The sequence below is a fragment of the Emys orbicularis genome, chromosome 2 (assembly GCF_028017835.1).
Source record: "Emys orbicularis isolate rEmyOrb1 chromosome 2, rEmyOrb1.hap1, whole genome shotgun sequence".
Lineage (NCBI taxonomy): Eukaryota > Metazoa > Chordata > Testudines > Emydidae > Emys > Emys orbicularis.
Genome location: NC_088684.1, coordinates 140,719,027 through 140,742,148, shown reverse-complemented (window position 1 = coordinate 140,742,148; position 23,122 = coordinate 140,719,027). Strand labels below are relative to the sequence as shown.

Sequence of the window (23,122 nt, the reverse complement as noted above, 5' to 3'; positions counted from 1 at the left end):
TCGTGGGTGAATACCCACTTCGTCAGACCCATGCATCTGACGAAGTGGGTATTCACCCACGAAAGCTTATGCTCCAATACTTCTGTTAGTCTATAAGGTGCTACAGGACTCTTTGTCGAGTTTCACTTGAGTTTTCTTTATTAAACTGGTCTACTCAGGGTTGATCTAGAGCTCACTGAAGTCAACAATAGAGCTGATTGTCCCTCGGGAGATTTCAAAAGGTTTTGCTGTCCTGGATCATGATGAAAAATCTAAAACTCAAAAAGTTTTGTGAATCAATAACCCTGAAAATATTTCTGATAGGATCAATTGAAAATTTCATTTTGATACTTTTGAAACATTTTATTTCAATGTCAACCTTTTAATTTTTTTTAAAGTATAATTTCACTAAAATTTCAAAACAAAGAGTTGTTTTGAACTGAAAAAACTAAACTTTCCATTTTGAGAATGACAAACTAGGACATTCCAACAATTTCAAAACTTATTTTCTTTTTCAAAATGTTTTTGAATTAGGAGACTAGTTAAAACTGGCCCTTTCCTGTAAACAGTTCCGGTTTTGACAAATTGGCATTTTCAAAATCTTTTGTCAGAAAATCCCCAATCAGCTCTAGGCTTCGGATCAGGCTCTTCGTTTTGCATCTATCTCTTCAAAACTCCGTATTTTCTTCCTGCCTGTTGCACAAAAAATAAAAAACAACACCTACAGTCCCAGAGAGGCTCCCTAAATAGAGAATAATAAAAATTAGCAAGGATTTGCTCCTTTTCCTTGTTTTCTGGCAGCCTCATTACTGGATTACCCCTCTAATGCCACCGTGCCAGTCCATTGTTTGCTTTGTGATGGTGATGCACATGGATATGTAGGGTGGGATGGGGGTCCAGCAACTTCCGTTAAATAAAGCAAGAAAATAAAGAAATGTATCAATTTCCAAAAACCTCTGGAGTGGAGTACAACATCCCAGGTGTCCTTCCTGTCCCTAAACTGCTGTGTTTTTAGTTACCACATCTCCTTTCGGGAAGGCACATTTTCCTGCGCACTCACTTCTGCCGTTTGATTTCCCTTGTACACTGAAGACTACATGTTCTCTTCCTGGATGCTGTTTGTGCAAATTCTATTGCAATCTGTGGGAGGCATGGAGGTTGGAACTTGTCCCTACATCACTTTAGGTCAACAGGAAAATGCCCATTACTCCAGGGTCTGAGAACCTGAGAGCTGGGGAAGTGCTGTTGTTCCCATTTTACAGATGGGGAACTGAGGCATGGAGAGACTAAGTGACTTGACAAAGGTTACAAAAGAAGTCTTTGGTGAAGCAGTGAATAAAACCCAGGTCTCCCAAATCCCAGAATAGCAACCTGACCACTGACCCATCATTCCCCCCCACTCTGAGTTCTAATTCTGAAACTATCTGTTTAGATTACGGCTGCCCTGCCTGGTTTTTATGTATGTAGCAGGGTCTGATTGCTCATGGTCATCAAAGATTAAATAGCGCGTGCTTGCAAGAACAGGTTGTCTGCTGCAATGATCTTGCCAGAATCCAGATGGGCAATTACACTCAGTCTACCTGTAATTGTCCCTGTAATTTCCACTGGATAAATTATTCCTCACTTTCTGTCGTGTAGCGTTGGGGTGCAAGCATAGTGTTATCCTGGCTGCTCACCTTCCACCTCCAAAACAGATGCATTTCACCAATGGATTTAGTGATTTTCTTCTCCTACATTGTCTGTAGAGTGATTTGGGGATCCACAGATGAAAGGTACTACAGAAGGGACTGCCTCTAACCCCATGTAATGTGTTGTTATACCAAAATGACTCAGAAATTATCACGTCACTGCTCTAATTTTATCTCTATTATTTATAGCACATTCTGTACTGGAATTTAGCTTTCAAGACAGCAGCTAGGCACTAACTCATTGTCATGCAAGTCTACTGTCACTTTCGCTGTTCTTCTAGCTCAGTTAAATGCTTGCAAGGTTGGTCAAGGCCCAGGGGTGGGAGTCAGATGACCCAAGTCTTACTCTCAGCTCTTCCACAGATATTAGGGAAGTCACTGAAGGACAGATTCAGATACAGAAGGCCTGGTTCTTCACTGTGCCCGAGACATACAAATAAAGTTGCAGTTGTATGTGCATTGGCTGCTTTGTAGGTCTTAAGCAATGTCTGTTGACCACCATGCCCAGAAGACTGCTCGCACCCCAACAACCACCAGCGTGGCTTGCAAACAGGAGACCAAATATAAATCAGACTTCTTCCAGAGAGCCCCAACTGCCTTCAGGTTTCTCAGCCAAGACTTTTTAGTAAACATTGCTTCCATTCAGAGCTGTAGCTCTTCCAGCATAGGACAGGGTTTACAATAAAACAGCTGCATTGTAAGAAAACTGCTGTGCTTGTTTCACAATATTTCATATGATTCTGTGGAGCCACCAATGGGATTAGGGTATAATTTAACAGCCAGTCCGATCCTTAATCTCCCTCCCCCTCCCCCCCCACCACACACATGCGCTTCGCGAATCCTCCCCTTGTGTGGTCCCAAAATTAGAATGCCACTGAACATGTTCATGTGACTATTCTTCTAGAAGTCAAAGGGCCGTGAGGCCTTGGGCCTCCGAAAAGCTCTCAGGCCCAGAGGATGCTCAGGAATGAGGCCTTGGAATAAAGGAGAGAGTCTCAAAATTTTCCCATCAACATTTTTTGACAAAATGGAAATTTTCACAGAGAGAGAATCCTGTTTTTGTAGAAAATGTTCATATTTTCATTGAAAGCAAAAAACAGAAAGCTACAATAATTTTCAGTTTTCAGCAACCAAAACCTGATTTTTTTTGGCTTTATAATGACTTTTTTATTTTTTAATAAAAACCCAGACAAGATTCTAAGAAATTTTTCAGCAAAAAATGAAACCAAAGATTCATTTTCCTTTAAATTTGAATGGTAAAAAAAAGTAATTTCCTTCCCAGCTGTAGAGCAGAGCTATGTGAGACTTTATAACAGAGAGGGGCCCAAACCAAACCCTTGATCTGAACTCCACTGAGCTTTGGAGCACTTCAGATCTGAGCAGGACACTTTGTGGCTCAGCCGCATCATTGGGGTAGAAGCCAGACCAGGCTCAGTGTTTTCATGTGGCCTTGATCCAGAGCCCAGGATTTTCCAATAAGTGTCAGTTTTATTTTGGGGGTTCATAACGGAAAGCAAGAATCCGAGAGCCGGCTCTGCAGTTCTTCCTCTTGAAACCCACCTCTCCCCTGTTGCACCCAGTATGCAGCTGCAGCTCCCATCGCTGGCCAGTTGGCACAACTGATGCTGATATCTATGTGCTGACCAGCCACCTCTTCAAGGAGCCCCACTCACCCTGGGAGTGATTTTGCTTGCCTCTCCTTCCCCAACTCACTGTTCCAGCTTTCCCACTGACAGCGCTCACCTGAGCCCTACTACTTCGCTTCCTACTATCTCAGAGAAAAGAAATCCAGGTTGGAAACAGTTAACCTATGACCAACCAAATATTCTGCTTATAACCAAGCAACATAACACTGGAAGAATCAGGAACTTTGCCTTCTAGGAGTGTCTGGCAGACCAGTAGACACAAGTTACACTCCTTAAGTCTCAGACACACAAGCATGTTCTGACCTCTTACCCCTATTCTTTGCAAGGCAGACAGCCACGGTAAGCCGCTCTTAGGTTTTAACTAGCAAATTACACAGACACCCAAAGGGAGAAGTGGGACCTTCAATGTGCTCAGATGAGTTCTGTGTGCAAGCGCTTGGTTTTAATTTCCTTTGAATCAGCCAATTAGCTCAACACCGTTCAGCGCCATCATCAACACTTGGGCTATTACAAGGATCAGGAAATCTCTGCTGCCAGGAAAGCTGTCCAGCTTGATGCAGCTTTGCCAAACAAAAGTGAGCAAGTCCAGTGCTCGGCCATTTGACTTTGATGTATTGTCAGAGATTTTTTTTTTTTTTTTTTAAATCTTATTCTTTGAAGGGTCAAGCCCTGTTCTCAATCTACCAGCTTTTGCATTGATTCCACATTATGCAAGATGAATTCTCCCCTCCCTTACGGTGTTAGAAATGAGCTATGCCATTTGGTTCTCAAACCCTAGTTGACTCACAGGAATACCAGAGCAGACAGAAAATAAAAATATCTATGACTCAATAGCTCCTTTCACCTTGTTACGCACTGGGCCTAACTCTCTCTTCTACTAGTATAAAGTAAGAGTCACACCACTGAGGCCAATGGAGTTATACTGGTATAAGGCAGATCTTAGGGTACGTCTACACTACCCGCCGGATCGGCAGGTAGTGATCGATCTATCGGGGATCGATTTATTGCGTCTAGTGTAGATGCGATAAAATCGATCCCCAATCGCTCTGCCATCTACTCCGGAACTCCATCGCGGCGAGCGGCGGAAGCGGAGTCGACAGGGGAGCAGCAGCGGTCGACTCGCCGCCGTCCTCACGGCCAGGTAAATCAACCTAAGATACACGTAGCTGAAGTTGCATATCTTAGGTCGACCCCCCCGCCCCCAGTGTAGACCTAGCCTAAGATTGTCAACTCTTTGGGGCTGGGATTGTCTTTTTGTTCTGTGTTTGTGTAGTGCCTCACACAATGGGGTCCAGATCCATGACTAGGGCTCCTAGGCATACAAATAATAAAAAGCAAGAGGAGAAACAGATCCACTCTAGACTCACACTTCCCACAGTATCTACACAGGAACCCTCATATACATACATAAGGATATCTTTCCCCCCCACGATTTAAGTGTCTCCATTCATATACTCACAGTCACAGGTCTAATACAGGCAAAACACTGGGTTTATTGTGTGACATGAACGTCATCTCTTACTGATGGAACTCCTAAAAGTGGATCAAATCTTTCTTGTGAGCACAGGGATGGGTAAGGGTCCTATTTCCATTTTCCTGATTGAGGTCTGGGGTCGGGAGGAAGGATGAGCGTCTCTCAAATTTTGCTGCTTGGCATAATCTGTTTAATTTTTAAACCAATAGAATAGGCCGCCTTGTCTTTTGCCCATATTGGACATAGCAGCAGCGAAAAGAGTGCTGAACTATTCAGTGCATCTGGAGCCAATTTATGCAGTTCTTAGCTATTAGCTATTAGCTACAAAATCCACTTAGGGCCAGCTCTGTTCCACCCATGCAAGATGCAGCAAAGGCTGCCGTGGTTGCCAGGAAAACTTAGATGTGTTTTTATTTGGGATACAGCATTCTGCATTCACACTGCCTGTCCACCAAACTGTGTTAGTCCCTCATTGGTGTGCACCTCCCTACTTATTAATACCTGACTAAGCCATGCCCAGGGAGAGGTTTTCTTTCAGTTCACTGCAACACAGGCACTAGCCCTGAGCTGCAACATCCTACATTCAAGAGCTCTCCCTCTCAGGACGATAACCCCCAGAGAAACTAAACTGTCAAAGTCTTTTGGAGGAAAACAGCCACTAGTAAAGGTATAATAACAAACTACTCACTGACAGTAACCGTTTCATTGATCCTGAAGCTGCAGAGCACTCGATCGACATTCCGGGTGTGTCGGAAACCATTCCCTCTCACCACGACTTGGAACGACTCTAAGGCAAAGATGAAATGGATTATTTGCCTTGCATCAGTAATAACGGGGACTGGTTATAGCTGGTCAGACAACAGACAATTTCTTCCTGAAAGAAATTTCTAACAAAAAGTCCTGGGCCTTGTCTACACTCCAAAATTAAGTCAACCTAACTTATGTCGGCATACAGCCGCCGCAGTAGTTACATCGCTTATGCGTGTCTACACTTTGCTCCTTCTGTCAGCAGTGCATGTCCTCACCAGGAGTGCTTGCATCGATTGTACTGGTAGTGTGGGGCATTGTGGGATGGCTCCCGAAAGCGAGTATCAATCGATGTAAGCAATGCAGTGTCCACACTGACGCTGCGTCAACCTCACTACATCAGTCGTGACTCTATGCCGCTCGTGAAGGTGGTGTTACTAAACTGGCATAGAGAGGCAGTTACGTCATCGGGAGCCAAATTTAAGTGAAGACACTTCCACAGCTAGGACAATGCAAGGCAGCCTACATCAACCTTACCCTATAATGCAGGCCAGGCCTTGGTTTGAAATTTTTCAGTCTAAGGTTCTCAGTTTTCCCCTGGCAAGTTTCAAATTGATTTTAAAAAAAAAAAAAAAAAAAAAAAGATTTTCATTTTGAATTGACATTTCAAAACAGAATGAAATTTTTTGTTCTGTTTCAACTTAATATATTTTGGGGTTTTTTAACCAAAAACTTGAAATGAAACATTTTAAGTGGACTTGAAACAAAAATTTTCATTTCAACATCTTCTGCAGGAAAAATAAAAAGTTTTCACCTGAGCTGACATTTCCCTGTGGAAAATTTGGTTTTGATAAAACCGTATTTTTCAGAGGAAGGAAAACTTCCCATATGGCAAATTTTGACCATTTCCCTAGAAATTTGCCAAACTGTCCCAGTCTCCATGTGTCTGTCCCATACTCTACAATACTAGCTTGCAAGATGGACACAAATGCTTAGCTAGACTGTGTCTAGTCTTGCACCGGTGGGGAAATCTAGCATGCTTGGATGGGCATGCTAGTCACAATCACAGCCCTGGTGCTCCCCAAGGCTTGCTGACGTTTTTCCTACTGCTGCATACTACCCCTGTTCATCTCTACTGGTGGGTAGCAGAAAGGGAAGTGCTAGCTTAGACATTTTAAGCACCACAGTGAGCAGAGACCTGCTTTGAGCAAGCATGGTTAGATAATGTGTGGTTAAAGCACCAGCAGACTCCTGGATTCCTGGCTACAATCTTACTTCCAGTGTTGCTGCAACTGGAGCTGAACCAACAGTAGCAATGATGGGAAAGACTGATGACATTCTTGCACACACAGGGGATGCAACAAGGGTTACCCTTGTCCATACTCCCAGAAACCTCTTGGTGGAGTCAGGAAGTTCTGCAGCTCCATATGACCCATGGCTATGGGCAGCAAAGCTACTTTTGTAGCTGAGTGTGGCAAATGGCCAATGCTATTGTGGTGGGTCCGTGCTTTTCCTTGGTGCGGTGGGTCAGGGTTAGGGTTAGCCCTAGTCTTGGGCTCCTCAAGTGCTCTGGAGGGGGAGAGAAGGAGAGCAGGGAAGGGACCCAACTTCACCCCCCTACTCCGGTCCCAGCCCCTTCGGCTTCACAGGTTTCTTACCCTCTTCCTCCTGGGCAGGGTTTCTCTTGGTTGTCTGTGCTGGGGGAGTCCCTCTGCCCTGCTTGGGCGGGGGCTCCCTTCCCTTGGTATTCTAATCCTCTGATCAACAACAGTACACCTCCAAACTACAGTCAGCTCTCCTTCCATCCTCCTGTCTCACTGAAGCAGGGGTTTTTATTAGGTCTCAGGTGGGGCCTTAATTGGCTCCAGGTGCTCTAATTAACCTGTAGTAACCTTTCCTTAGTCTACAGGGAATAAGGCTCTGATCATCCTGGGGTTTATATACCTCCCATCAATCACTCTCCTGCTGCTCTCTGGCCCTGCTGTATCACATGAGGTAGAGAGTAATAGAACAATCTGTGCTCTGTATCCTTTGTGTGTCACAACTGAGCAGTGCCATGTTGTATTACGACATAGAATCATAGAATATCAGGGTTGGAAGAGACCTCAGGAGGTTATCTAGTCCAACCCCCTGCTCAGAGCAGGACCAATTCCCAACTAAATTATCCCAGCCAGGGCTTTGTCAAGCCAGGCCTTAAAAACCTCTAAGGATGGAGAGTCCACCACCTCCCTAGGTAACCCATTCCAGTGTTTCACCACCCTCCTAGTGAAATGGTTTTCAAGGTCCATAGTGTAGACATGGCCTGTGGCTCACCTAGACAAAACATTTACAATTTTATGTCCGAGGAGATGCAGGAGCAGTCAGTGTATCATGACCCGAGCTCTGTATTAAGACTCCTCTTTGCCATTTAAACTTCTTAAGCAGCAAAACCGATCCAAATTTCTGCTGATTCAAAGCTGTTCCTTGTACATTACAGAAGCCACCTTATCTAATTGCCCTCAGGGACTCCTGCACTGTAGCTGTCAGAATAGCATATTCGCTCTGGAATCTGGGCTGTGTTCCAGGTCTCATTTTCTTATAGCCAGGAAGAAGTCAGCTGCAAACAATCCCAGCACATCTATCCAAGCAGGCTGCCTTTTAATCCCATTGTGTATTGTCCAAGCTCATTCAAGAAGAACAAAGGGAGCAATGCTGAGCTCTGGAGGGTGGGGGGATGTAAAATCGTTAGGCGCAATTATGGAAATCGTATGGGATGGGATTACAAGTACAGAAGAGTACAAAAACCTTTCTGATAATAACAGGAGTACTTGTGGCACCTTAGAGACTAACAAATTTGTTAGTCTCTAAGGTGCCACAAGTACTCCTGTTATTTTTGCGGATACAGACTAACACGGCTGCTACTCTGAAACCTTTCTGATAATGTATCCAGTCTGGAACTGTAATTAACAAGCCCAGCGATGACTATCACATTTCTATATTTACGCAAAACCAACAAGTATGGAGACTAACTTTTCAGAATGGGGCGTCGCTGCTGCTAACTGACCTAGGCTAGGGTGGGGGTGAGGTGTGTGGTATTGGGGACTGTGCCTTTAAGGGCTGGGCTTCCCAGACTGAATGTCTGGGAGTGACACTGTGAAGCTCTTCTTAGGCACAGGCCATTGGAAGTGGACACAGAATAAAGCAGAGCTCTTGCAAGCACCTTCAGTACTGCATGATCACTGAACACCACAAGATACAGCTCTCAAGCCGCAGTGTTTGGAGCCAGTGTGCCAGCGTAAGAGTAATGTCTACCCTGCAGCTACAGCACATGTAGACATACCCGAGCAAGCTTTGGTAACTAGATCAAAACTAGCTCGAGTAACAACAGCAGTGAAACCAAGGCAGGATGGGCAGAGGCTCTCACATATGTTCCCAGGCAGCCGGGGCTAGTCCTTGCAGCCGTCCATCCTGCCACAGCATCACTGCTATTGTTACTTGAGCTAGCTTTCATCTAACTACCTCGGGTGTGTCTCCTGATTGCAGTGTAGACATATCCTAAATCATAATCCTCCAGGGTACCAGAGAGAGGACAGGAAGGTGTAGCCAGCCCTCCTCACAGTGATGCCATTCTAATACGTACAGGCTGTGGGGATCACGGCCCGATCTAGTCTAGATCCTTTCTGGGCCCCCACCTTGCATTCCCCAGGCTTGCAGCCAAATTACAGCCATGATCTACATAAGCACACTAGGAGGAATAGTGCCCTCTCTCACACAGACCATGAGCTATAGTTGCCATAATTCGTCCCTTTGTAATTCTCAGAGGAACTAATTCAATTAAGATTTATATAATTCTTTTCATTTTTACTAGCTGTGAGCTCAAGCTTGAAATCCTCACGCCGGGGAAAACTCCCACTGCACTTTGAACTCAATACAGGTTTTGTCTGAACCCAGACTTTAGGATTTTGGGCCCCATGTCACCCACCAAGCAATAACAACTTGCTGCTCAAATTAGCGTTGCTGGCACATTGTGTGATTATTGAATTGGTACCCAGCATGTGCTGAGAGGCACCACACTGTGCAAGATGCTCTCTTTCCAAAAAGGCATAACACTGCGGTCTTGGATGAGTAACCGCGCTCAGTAAAAAGTCCCTTGGCAGTTTTCAGGGTTAACATCACTCCCCCTGTGGCAGCTTGGCCAATTTCTAACTTGAGTCATTACATAATGTCTTCCAATATTTTCCTTCCTACTGTTTCAATTGGATACAGTATTCAGTCACATTAAGGCTGCTCCATTTGTAAATGGTTTGCCTGTGGCTAATAGATGTTACAAGCATGTTAGTGACATGATTTATAGATGTAGTGATGTAGATAGTTCTAAGCACATAAAAGGTGTTGCAAATTATAAACCATGAATATAAGTAACTTATGGACGCTATAACCATCTATTGCAATTGATGAACTAGTTAATAAATCGCCTGTTAAGTATTTATTAACCCTTCATAAACTATGTATAAATGGAATATAAAGTGAGACCTAGTACTCTTCTTCACTTCTTTCCCAAAACTTTTATACATTGTTACTATGCTCTGCCAAAGTCCCTGTTGTGTCCAGCCCAGATTCAACTGCATTTCAGTGGTGAATAGAGAGTTTCCTGTATATCATTTGAATAGCATTTTTTAAATTGCTCTGTAGTCCTTTTGGGTGAATGGTTCTCTGTAAATGCAAGAGGTCATTACTGATGCAGTCCAGATTTTCAGCAAGAATGCTTTAAATGGACAGAAGGGGAGAGGGGGGGCAAATAGCAAAATAATAAGCCTTAGACAAACAAACTCAAATCAACTAAGTCTCGGCATTAACTAAAACCAAAAATGATAGTAAGGATAACTGAATGCAAAAGTTATCTGCATTTTCTTTTCAGGACCTTGACTTTGCTATTAAAACACGATCATTTCTTTATTAAATACAACTTAGTATCAATTCATTGCTAGCAATGCAGATGCCCAGTCACTCCAATAGTGGGAAACTCAAGAAGGATGAATCAAACAGATGCTTCTGAACTGAAAACACAAAGAACTTATTACAACTGGCTTTCCTATTTGGGCTACAAAATTATGAAATGGAATTTTTTTTTGGCAGAGTTCACCATTGACTCGTTGTATTGCTCTGCACACTTTGGCTTTGGTCCTGGCCCCTCTATCTAGTGGACTGTTCTGCATTAAACAACTGGGATCCACTCTGCAAAATTAGCAAAATTCATGGGGAAAAGCTGGATCTGGAATCATATGGAGAGTAGATGGACAATGCTGAGAGCATCTCTCAAGCTCCAGTCTGAGGGGGTTGGATTTTGTATGCAGTGTAGTTGTAGCCATGTCGGTCCCATAATATTCAAGAGACACGGCAGTGAAGCAATAACTTTTATTGGAGCAACTTCTGTTGGTGAGAGAGACAAGCTTTTGAGCTTACACAGGGTGCTTCTTCAGGTCTGGGAAACTTACTCAGAGTGTCACAGCTAAATACAAGATTGTACAGATTGGAGTTGGATTTTGCTGAACACAGAAATACTTCCCAGGGACTTTTAATCCACAAAGTAAATGGCATAACTGTATTAGAATGAGCACTGGGAAAGGGATGAGCACAATTCAGTGTCAGTCAAGTGTATGGTGTCTTAACTGGCCATTTACAATCATTCTGAGGGGTTCCAGCAAATTTTTGTACAACCATGTGTTCAAGGCCCACCCCGGCTAGGGAGTTTTAGCATTCACCTTAATGGGAGCAGGGTGAGACTAACTCGGAGTGCTTTGGAAAAAATCCCACACTTGATTTATACTCTGACAATATATGAAGCGAGACTAACCTAGAGGGGTTTGCTGCTTGCCAGCGTGTATTGTTTATAGTAATGCAGATTATAAGAAATATTCACAATGAAATCTGAAAACCTCCAAATCTGTCTCCTCACAAAGATGATCTCATTTTGCAGTCTGGCTTTGAAATTTCACAGCATTTTTGCTTAAAGGTTAGCACTGTTTGATGAAAAATGGGCTGCTTTGAGTTAAGGTCATAATTTAGATCAAACAAAGATTCGTTTTCAGAACTGAGCATGATTGTTTTTAATTTCCTTCATTTTGAGACAAAAAAAAAATCTTGTTTTGTGAAATTTCACAAAAGTAGCAAAATATTTTAGAAATTAACTCCAGTTAACTCAATCATTCTGGGCTCCTTATGGATCAGGGATGGGTGGATAGAGACAATTGCACTGGTAAACACGGAGGACTGGTTTAAACTTACCTCCTGCACATATACTGGAAGGCTCCGCTGCAAGAATCTCTATACATGATTTCTTCAAAATCTAGAAGCCAAGAAAGGAAGAAGAAATGTGATAAAATATCTTGGAGGACTTTTTATGTAGGAACTCTACCTCCTTGAGCAACGGTAGCCAGGTCAATGGAAGCATTCTTCTGTCGACCTAGCCATGTCTACACCAGGGGGTAGGTCTGCATAGCTTCAGCGCTAAGGGTGTGCAATTTTTCACACCCCTGAGTGACATAGCTTTATTGATCTAACTTTTAAGTTACGTAAAGGCATAACAACAAGGACCTTTGTTCTCATTTACCTTAATGCCCCTTCACACTGACAATGACACCCATTTACACTGCCAGAATGGTGCAAATGAGAATCTAGCCCCCTAAGCCTACAGTCGAGGGCCTGAACTTCACTTAAAATTAGATCGACCTAGCTATGTTGCTCTGAGCTGTGAAAAATTTTGCACCCTGAGCCAACCTAAGCCCCTATGTAGAGGTGGATAGGTTGATGGAAGAATTCTTCTGTCAACCTAACTACCACTTCTCAGAGAGGTGGATTGACTACATTAATGGGAAAACCCCTTCTGTCTGTGCAAGAAGTGACTGCACTACAGTGGCACAGCTGCAGCATCGTAGCTGTGCCTCTGTCATAGATGTAGTGTAGACATACCCTACGTTTAACGGCTTGTCCACATGCAGATTTGCACCAATTTAACTTAAGGTTTGTTTTTAAGCCAATGTACCTGTGGGTGCTCTTATTTCAATTAGAAACGGTTTTAAGCTAAACTGAAATAAGTGAGTGTACACAGGTTTGCACCGGTTTAACTAAACCGATACAAGTTTGTGTGTAAACAGTCTCTGGGTATGTTTACACTGCAATTAGACACCCTTAGACTACTGACGGTGGATCGTGGGGCTGTTTAATTGTGATGTAGCTGTTGGGGCTTGGGCTGCACCCCAAGTTCTGGGACCCAACCACCTTGCAGGGTCCTAGAGCCTGGGCTCCACCTCAAGCCCGAACATCTATACTGCAATTAAACAGCCCCGCGAGCCTAAGTCAGCCGGCATGGGCCAGCTGTGAGTTTTTAACTGCAGTGTAGACCTATCCCCTAAGGCCCAGGTTCAGTTTCAAGCTATGCATACCTTTGGAACGTTGGGCTGAGCGTATCGCCAGCCATTCACTAGGTTGGGAGTATTACTATTCAAATACCGTGTTAGAACTGATCCAGCTGTTCTTTGCCAATGACAGCCCTGATGCTGCACAGCCTGATACACATGCTTCACTATACGCACTGTGAGTTGTTCCACAATCACATGTGTAAGTCTCTGCAGGTTTGGGGGCCTTAACCAGGAACTGGGACTGCCCAGCCCCATTCTGGAACGGGACATCGGAGAGGCAGCACATAAGCTAGCCAGCTCTGAGAGGCCGGATAATGTTGGCCAAGCAACACAACTCAATCCAGCAGCAAAATTGTTTTCCCAACCTTAAACTGAAACATCTGTAAGAAACAAACTACAGCTAATATGATAAATTATGTTAAGAAAATAGACAATCCAGCATTTCACTGTAATTAAGGCTCCATGCGTCAGAAATACCTGCTTGCAAAAGGTGCAGATATAGTTATGGGTTTGTTTGGGGGTTGTTGTTTTTTTTGAAGGGCTTATTAGTCACTCAGAAACAGTGATGCCAAAGTCTTCTGGGATACCAGGGACCGAAGAGAACCAGGTCCTTCTGAGCTGCTGACAGATTGACAGTGCATGGGGAAAAGGAGAAGCTTTGGAGGAACAAGGCCAGTCACATGGAACTGCAAGGGAGAAACAAAGAGAGAAAGAGAGAGAAGCAGCAGTTACACAGTCAAGAGCACAATCGACAAGCAAAAGAAGGCTCTGAAAGCAGAATCAGAGAAAGGACACTCAAGATTAGAGGTGGGTAGGTGCTGTAATATGCTGCCTGCCAGATACCACACGGGTGCTGTCTAGCCATTCCTAAAACCAGATTTTGGGACTAGCTTACTCCACAAGTGGCCCCACTGACCATTCATGCGGGGGAGATACTAGTCAGCGTAATACAGCTGGTTGACATTTTTCTAAGGAAAAAATATTCTTTTCATTGACAAATGGCTCTGTTTCAAAAATGGAAACTTTTCACACACTTTTGTCTATTCTTCTTAAGTTTTGCCTTTTTTCAGTGGAACCTCAAACCAAAAATCTTTTGGTTTTCAATTTTTCCTTTCCCTATGCCCCCTTTTCAGCAGTAAAATGGAAACATGGAGGACGAAGGGAAAAGGTGAAAAAGGAAGGGGGGGCAACAAACCTTATAGCTTGATAAACACCTTCGCAACAAAGTGCAAATAAAAAACAATAAAATTAATTCCTTTTGAAACCAGCCTTATTTCTGTATTATTTTGTACTCTGTAGTACACATTTTTTTTTATTTTGTCCACCTCTGAGCTGGCCTTTAGGACTTAATAGAATACCTATGATAATATTTGTTTGCATTTATTTAGATTTTAAAATAATAAAAAGACAAGCATCCATGACTCTAAGTACCCTAACATCATTAATAAACACAACGAAGTCCCAGCAGCATTAAGTAATCATTCCAACAGTCCTCACCTTTCATCATTATGAGAAGCAATAGTATCAAAGGACTTCACATATAAGTAAGATATGCCCTAGTAGGCTTCATGAGGTCTGCTGCTTTCCTCCCTTCCAGGGTGGTGGAAGGCTCTTGCTTGCATTGCATGTACACTGCTGGAGGGATTAGGTAACCTGGCTCAAACAAGCCAGTGAAATAGTGTCTGACAGCGTTCAGTCAGTTGCCAGGCAGAAGACCTAGTATAAATCACTCCTACAGTGTGCTCAGTACAACTGACCTAGTGGTGAATCCTACTCACGAAAAATCTAGCCTCGTGTTTGATTGGCGAACCCCGTCGCTCCAGTCCTGGCTCATTCAATAATGCCTTTCTGTGTGGCCTTTGGGCCAGGGGAAAAAAAGCAAGAATGCTTTAAATGGACAGAAGGGGGGGGGGGGGAGGGAGTGCTTAAATTCCATTGACTTCAAATGCACGTGCTTAGAGAGAAACACATGCTTAAGTGCTCTCCTGAATAAGGAATCTTAGGCTCAACTGCCTCAGTTTCCTCATGTATTCCCAGGGGATAATAAACATGTCCCTACCTCACAGGGGTTGGTTAGTTAATGTTTGTAAACAACTTTGAAAATGTAAATATTGTATAATGTGTTCTCACGGAAGATTGATACTTAAGCACTTTTCATGGCTTGCTCATATCACAGGGTAGAATGGCCCTTTAAGAGAGGCAGGCTTAGCCCTACCTGTGACTAACCCACAGCCTCACAGGTGAGGGGTCTGAGGCCAGGGAACAGGTGATAGCCTGTAGCTCACCTGGTCCTTAGATCAAGGCCAACAAACAGCTCAGTTGGGAGAGAGATCTGCAGAAAACCCTGGGTCCGAGGAAAAGAAACTGGTTGACTTGTGTTGGACTGTTTTGTTTTGAGGAATAAACCCATCCCTGAAGAGGGACTGAAACTCAGATGCTGTTGGGAGCTTTATTTGATGCACTGGCTGGTGAGTTGGCCCACCAGTTTATACCTAGGCTTCTTCGGCACAGCAGCTGGAGGACGTTTTCTATTAACGGGGGTTTTATTGAATTTGGGTTTTTTAATGAGCAAACAGGATGTGGAAGTTTAGAGGAGGGGTACTGCATATGTCTGTTAGTGTGAATGACCTGTAGTCTAAGTCTAGGTACTGATTACCCAAGATTTGGTGAATCATTGCAAAACAAAGTCTGTTGCCAATTACAAAACAGTAATTTAATTCTATTTATACAATACTTCCTTTCCAGCATCGCTAGCATTTGGTACATCAAAAAACAACATGCTTCAGAGATGATTTGGGGGAAGAGGGAAGAAGTGTCAGATGTGACCACACATCATGCTGAAAAGCAATTGTAAACATTAAACATGTCATAATGCACAATATACACACTTGGTCCAAATTTTCAAACTGGATTCTTAAGTATGCACACCCCGTGTGTTGCAAACTAGGTAACTGTCTCTCACTATCCTTATGTGTGCATGCTCATCTGACTTGTACATGTTGGTGGACACACAAGAAACATTTGCATGTATAGTTTTAGAGGCCCATTTGAAAAGCTGGCCATAAGATGATCTCAAGAAAAGATAATGGTGCATCTTAGATTTGGCAAAGGACAAACAATTTGGTTTTTCGGATGCACATGCGAGATTCTCACTGAAATCAGTGGATTCTGGGATAAGATTTGTCCTTTGGGTATATCCATTTTCCTATAGGAGTTCAGATACCTGTGTAACATACAGCACTTGGAGAGTTTCATTTTCCATCTTAAAACTTTCTATGGCAAATGTATATGCAACACTGACAGAACAAATTTAAGAGCTGAGATATGAAGAGAGATTGGGAATGCAGTAGAGACCAATAAATCCTATGTGGGTATAAAGTTGAAATGTAATGAACAAGCAGGGTATTAAGTTAAAGAGGAGAAATAAATTATGCAAAGGTACCAATCAATAGGAATATAGATGATTGGATTCTCTTCTAGATACAATGAAAGATTAAAAGAAGTCTAATATAATTCTGCCTCTAGTTCCTTTTTTCACAGCTGCCTTCTTAACCTCACATACATAATTTGTACAGTCATATATGGTTAGTATCTTGTTTTCATTTTTGGTTTTCGAGATACAATCCTTTCCATGTCTGAAATGAGTTTTCAGCTGCAGCAAATTGCAAAGACCTGGGAGCATTCCTGCTTCCGAGTCATAGTTATGTTACTAAATTGTTTAGGTTACAGTCTATAAGGGAGATGACAAAGGTATCCTATCCTAACTTTCATGATGTTCTATATTTCACAGCCTGGACCACACCTCATACCAGACAAAGAAGTCCTGAGCAGTTGATGAATTTGAGCTTCAGGTTTTCACTCTAGGTCTTGCTCCGTTTGCTTTAAATTGACAAGTTACGATCTGCAGAAATTCCCATGGAAACCACAGTAACAAAAAAAAGCTATAAAATACTTTGTTCCTCTAAATTGTTGTCCAGCTCATAGGGACCAGGTGTCTGCCTTATTTTCCTTACTCCTTAAAAAGGAAGCTGTGCATATCTTCCTCCACACTGAGGGATGGGGTAATTTTTATGAGCTTACGCTGTACAGTTTTCTGTGCAGCGCAAGACAATACAATTGTCAGTTTACACTCCAGAGGAGGTGAGCACTTAAGTGCTGGGCAATTCCCTAGCTGAGTCTTCCCATGCAGAGCTGATTTCAGTGTCTGTATCTTTCTGCAGCTGGGTGTGTCCCTACATGTGTGTGCGCTGGAGGAGGCTTGAGGGCCTGGCTCAGCAGGACAATGTAAGGGAGCCCCAACTGGTGAAACAGACAAGCTCAGCGGTAACCCGGTACATCAGGTGGCACTTCGGAGTGGGGGGTAAGCCGTCACAGCGGTGAAAAGAGGTTCACGCAACATTGCCGGCCCAAAGCTTCGCCTGAGATTTGAATAAACCCAGAAACCCACTTCTGAGGTTTGAAAATAAAAAATTCTGATGCGTTCCCCTGCCCCCCAGCCACAGAGTTTTCCATTTGTTTCTCTCCGTTGTTCAGAAGTGATCCTGAACCAGTGCCCATGCGCAGTGCTAGGTCTCACTGCCGGGCTGCCAGAGGTGCACCCTTTCAGCCGTGAGCAAAGCCAAGTTTCAGCCAACTGCAGGTGCCTTGTTTGCTTGCTTTGCACTGAAGTGTTCAGTTCCGCAAAGGTAAAACCTTTACGTTCTACACTGCGATAAGAACCCAAAGGTAGTCTTCAAACTACCTGTCCTCCCACTGCTTTGTAGTCGTGTTACAATTCCTTCAGCTTGAACCTTTCCAGGTTCTGACATTCTTTTGCTGCTAATTCCCTACTGCACTGTCCATGCTGCTGCTGTTCTGGTGATGCCCCCGTTAAAAGTGATGAATAATCAGGGCATTCGGTGTATTTGGAAGCATTTGTGGCACATTCTGGCTATACAGTAGGAATCACCAGACAGCATAATCACCTGGCAGGGAATTTCCCATGGTTTTTCAGACAGACCATCATTGTCTGTTCACAATCCCACCACAAACTTACTGCAGCAGTTATGCTTTTTGGTGTAGCTGGTAAATGGAGCAGCACTTAACTGAATTAGCTCTGAATTAGGCTCCCAAGACTGAAATCTTATGTTTTATGATATACAGCCACAGAGAGAATGTCAGAGAGCCACCTCTGGATTTCATTAAAGACAGCTGCAAAGAGACTGCCAGGCTGAGAACCAAGATTTTAAGAAGATAGACAACACCTGATCATCCAAGAGAAAATTTGGGGAAAGCAGCTCCACATTTGCAAAATGTCAGGAAAACGAGTAATATGGAATCATATTCCTTCAGCAAGAGAAAGAGCTGGGGAAACAGAGCTTGTCTTGGAAAGAATCGTTTTTGCTTGATACCATGTGGTCAGGATAGCATGTAACTATTGTAAAAAACAGAAATCCTAGATCCCTTTTATGAAGCTGACTTTCCTTGCTCTGGGTTTTATCAACAACAACAACAAAACATACCAAATGGCCAGTACATAGACACACATTTAAAAGGATTCCCCATCCGGCATCATAGCCCTGGGAAACTCAATCCGGTTAGAATAGCTATGTGTTCCAAGTGAGCAAAGGAAAACTAAAAAAAAATCCCAAAATAGATCCTTTCCTAGAGAACATTCGGAATATTTTACACTTTTTTTTTTTTAAATTAATGGTCCAGACAGTCCCTCATATGCTGTTTCCCTGCTCTGCCCAGGGAGGCTTTGGAAATGCATTGAGTCAGACAGGATTACTCAGAATTAAATGAAATTTAATGTGGATAAATGTAAAGTAATGCACATTGGAAAAAATAACCCCAACTATACATACAATATGATGGGGGCTAATTTAGCTACAGCTAATCAGGAAAGAGATCTTGGAGTCATCGTGGATAGTTCTCTGAAGATGTCCACGCAGTGTGCAGCGGCAGTCAAAAAAGCAAACAGGATGTTAGGAATCATTCAAAAAGGGATAGAGAATAAGACGGAGAATATCTTATTGCCCTTATATAAATCCATGGTACGCCCACATCTTGAATATTGCATACAGTTGTGGTCTCCTCATCTCAAAAAAGATATACCGGCATTAGAAAAGGTTCAGAGAAGGGCAACTAAAATGATTAGGGGTTTGGAACGGGTCCCATATGAGGAGAGATTAAAGAGGCTAGGACTTTTCAGCTTGGAAAAGAGACTAAGGGGGGATATGATAGAGGTATATAAAATCATGAGTGGTGTAGAGAAAGTGAATAAGGAAAAGTTATTTACTTGTTCCCATAATATAAGGACTAGGGGCCACCAAATGAAATTAATGGGCAGCAGGTTTAAAACAAATAAAAGGACGTTCTTCGTCACACAGCGCACAGTCAACCTGTGGAACTCCTTGCCTGAGGAGGTTGTGAAGGCTAGGACTATAACAGGGTTTAAAAGAGGAATAGATACATTCATGGAGGTTAAGTCCATTAATGGCTATTAGCCAGGATGGGTAAGAAATGGTGTCCCTAGCCTCTGTTTGTCAGAGGGTGGAGATGGATGGCAGGAGAGAGAGATCACTTATGAAACCACTGGAGTCAGGGATGGAAGGGCCCTACAGGTCCCAATCCTATTCCCATTGAAGTTAATGGGGATATTTGCATGAGTGAAGCAAGCGTAGCTGGAATGTGTACATTAGTTCTGGGACCTGTATGCTAGTCCAGGGTTTGCATTACCATTTTCTACAGCTCTCTTTGGATCCTGATACTGCTGCCAGGGAAGCACATGGCAAAACTCCTATTGATCAGGACGGGGACTGTTGACTCTAGAGTGTCACCACCTCCAAGAGGAGGTTAGTTTGGTTTTTGGCTTAGTGCTGGTGGCCTGTGATATACAGAAGGTCAGACTAGAAGATCTGGTGGTCCCGTCTGGCCTTAAACTCTATAATTCTCTGAATTCCCTGACTGCTTTCTATTGCTGCAGCCAACACATGGGAATCCCAGGCAACTGAACAACTCTAGAGGAGAAATGTAGCCAAGCAGAGAAATGGCCTGTTTGCAGGGAGGCCCGACCCATGAACCTCTGAGTGAGAATGGCTGGCTTTTTAGGACTTCAGGCAAGCTAGGAAAGTCCATCTCTTATTTCCCCATCATCTTCATGCTCTGCTTTCTTTAGCAAAGAGGAGAAATACCACAGAGAACCAAAACTCAGAGCAGCGGAGTATATCTGCCAACAAAGGAAGGACACAACAAGCAGCAGGAGGAAAAGCAGAATGGAGCCCCTCTTTGTTTCAGGAAGCAGTGTGTTTCAATGGTTAGGCCAGGGGACTGGGATCCTGGAGTCTACTCACAGCTCTGCCACTGACCCACTGTGTGATCTTGGATAGGTCATTTAAGCCTCTCACTGCCTCAGTTTCCCCCGTGTGTAAAATGGGAATACCAGCACTTGCTGTACTTACAACTTCTCACAGGAATGAGTAATTCTTGTAAGGGATGGGGAGACTAGAGGTAGGCAAAATGTTTTGACGTTTGAAATTTCAGTTACTTTGTTTTTGGGGATTCAGAGGGAAGGAAAAATCAGGAAAAAATTTCATGATTCCTTCCCCCCCCCACACACACACCTTTTTTTTAAACCAGATCAGATGAGAAAGTACCAGATACTTCCAACGTGGTAATATTAGAATCAGATTTGTCCTCCAGCTAAAGCAGAGAAAGCTTAAAAAAGCAATACAATAGCGATGACCTGTCACTTAGAGTATGATAGACAGGTTCTCCCAGCCACCGCACACACGCATACATGTCCACACACACACAGCCAAGATTAATACTCACAGAATCTATGATCCCCTGCAGGGCTTCAAAGCCGTCATTCACTGGGAAGACATGATCCTTGCTGTCAGCGATTCGAGCCAACTGACAGAACAGCAAAAAATAGAAAAGCCAACAATGGTATAAATTAGCCAGCCGTCAGCAAATTAAAAGGAGTTCTTCAAATGCATACAGTTGCAAATAAAAATCAATACTCAATGGAGTGTGAATTGCTAATACGCTGTAATGCTTTGGAAATTAGCGAACAGTAATACCACGGGCCTGGTTGATTTTAAGGGACCTGTGGGAGTCAGAGAAGGTTTCCTGAAGTTGGCAGGTGAGAAGCAGAGGCCACATGCCCAAGGGTGAATGATCACAGAGCCAGCAGCAATAGGAAAGTGGGTAGGTAGCGGGAGGCGGTGGGTCTGTGTGAGGAGGGTGGGAAACAAAGCACAGGCGGCAGATGAGCATGTTGTGGTCCCCTTTGGCTGGAGAGAGAGAGGCCAGGAATGCCACACTGGAGGAGGTGAAAGACAAGTTTATTTGCCTTTGGTGCGCTAGGGATTAAGGAGAATGGTGAGCCCGGCTCAGGAGTCAGGAGCTCTCCATGCAGCAGCTGGAGCAGAATCAAGTTTTATTGCTGCGACGGTGACATTTGTTTTAATAATTCTCTCGAATAGCAGGAGTAACATCGCCCAACTGCCTGGGGCTCGGCCTCCCCTGTAGCATTGCAAATTGGAGGCAGAGAACTAGCCACACCCTCATCTCTAAGCCCCGCAAGCCTCACCCCCCGTCGTCCGGGTCGATCAGTTCGATGTATAATCAGAATTAAAATAAACATTTATAGACGACTCTTAAAACAAACAAACACACCCTCCAGGTTTGTGCCCATAGGGAACATCCCAGGCTCTTGGCTTCCCTCTATGAAGCAAGGTAATTAAGTTGCTTAGGGATCATAAACCAAGATATAGCAGTTACAGTCAATGGGTGGATTTATAGTTTCCTGAATTCATTCTCTATGGTCTTTCTGCTGGAAGCTTTTGGGGTTTCGAATAACAGTGGGGCTTTATCATCGAACTCGAGTTAACCTCTCCAATGCCTTGATGACTTCAGGCTGTGCCCGTCTCGATGGCCGGTCCTCTCTCCTCTATATTGGAGATTTTTGCACCGATGGTAAATGCACCAGTGCAAACCTCTAATATAGAGGTGCTTCACCAGTGTAAAAAGTGTCATGTACCACTGCAGGTCTACCCTGGTTACAAACCAGGGAAAGCTGCGAGCTGTCTGCACGAGCGGTCTGCCGTGGGGCAGTTACCATGCCACAACTGCACAGTAGACAAGACCATAGAGAGGGAATCTAATTTCTCACCACCTCCACAAATACTCTTATTTTCTTGCCTCATCTTACATTAGGGATGGGATCTGAACCACAACCCTGCACCCAAACACAACCACAACCACATTTTGAAGTTCGGATCCCAATCTTCATTGCAGACCAGGCCCATCTTTGGATCTTGCTGGCTGTTTTTAGAGCTGTGCAATACTCAGTGATTTTGGTTCACAAGAGTTAGTAGAAAGCTTTTCTTTGTGTTTCTTTTGGGCAGGGGTGACATGGGGTTTAAGCTGCCTTGAGGGGAACCCATTTGAGGTTCAAATGAAATGCCGAAGACTCAGACTTGAAACCAGTAATAACCAGCGAGTTTTTCCTTGCTTACATCAAAACAATGAAACCCCCACTTGTCCCACATTAACTCAATCCTGGTCCCAAGTTCATTGGAAACCATCAGGCTCTTCACTGTACCTTCCAACAAGCTTAGCCCGGGTCTGTAGCTAAATCCACAATGAGATGAGTTTGATAAGTTTCTCTTTCTTCATTAACGAGATTCATTTTTATTATTCGGGGAGAAAGAGCACTGGGTATTTTGGACTGGGGACTATGGCAAGCAGGGGCGGCTCTAGGCACCAGCAAAGCAAGCACGTGCTTGGGGCAGCCCATTTGCAGGGGCGGCAGCCGGGGGATCCAGCCTGGGAGCTGAGAACCAACAGGGGGCCCTGGGAGCTGTAGTTCCTTGGTTAGCTCCCTGCCTATAGAGCCAGCCCTGGAGCAGGGAAAGAACTACATTTCCCAGCATTCCCTTGGCCACTACCAACAGGAAAGAGGGGGAGGGAGTGAGGTAGCTGAGACCTCATGCTGCAGTGAATGGAGAGCTGCACTGTGAGTAGGGATACCATATTTTAACATTCAAAAAATAGGACACTCCACGGGGAGGGAGGGTAGCCCCACCCTGCCACCATCCACTCCCTCCGACTGCCCCCCACAGAAACCCCAACCCATCCAACCCCTCCTGCTCCCTGATCACCCCCTCCCGGGACCCCTGCCCCCCAGGATCCCACCCCCTA

General features: G+C 43.9%; 1 protein-coding gene across 1 annotated transcript in view; it reads right to left on the bottom strand.

Moving 5' to 3' along the window:
* ANTXR1 (ANTXR cell adhesion molecule 1) overlaps positions 1-23,122 on the bottom strand; it is a 194,154-nt gene that overhangs the window by 141,123 nt on the left and 29,909 nt on the right. Inside the window, exons 8-10 of the mRNA XM_065399001.1 lie at positions 20,747-20,827; positions 11,799-11,859; positions 5,476-5,574 (exon numbers count right to left, since the gene is read on the bottom strand). Coding sequence (XP_065255073.1) covers positions 5,476-5,574; positions 11,799-11,859; positions 20,747-20,827 — 241 coding nt within the window. The remainder of the gene's footprint in view (positions 1-5,475; positions 5,575-11,798; positions 11,860-20,746; positions 20,828-23,122) is intronic.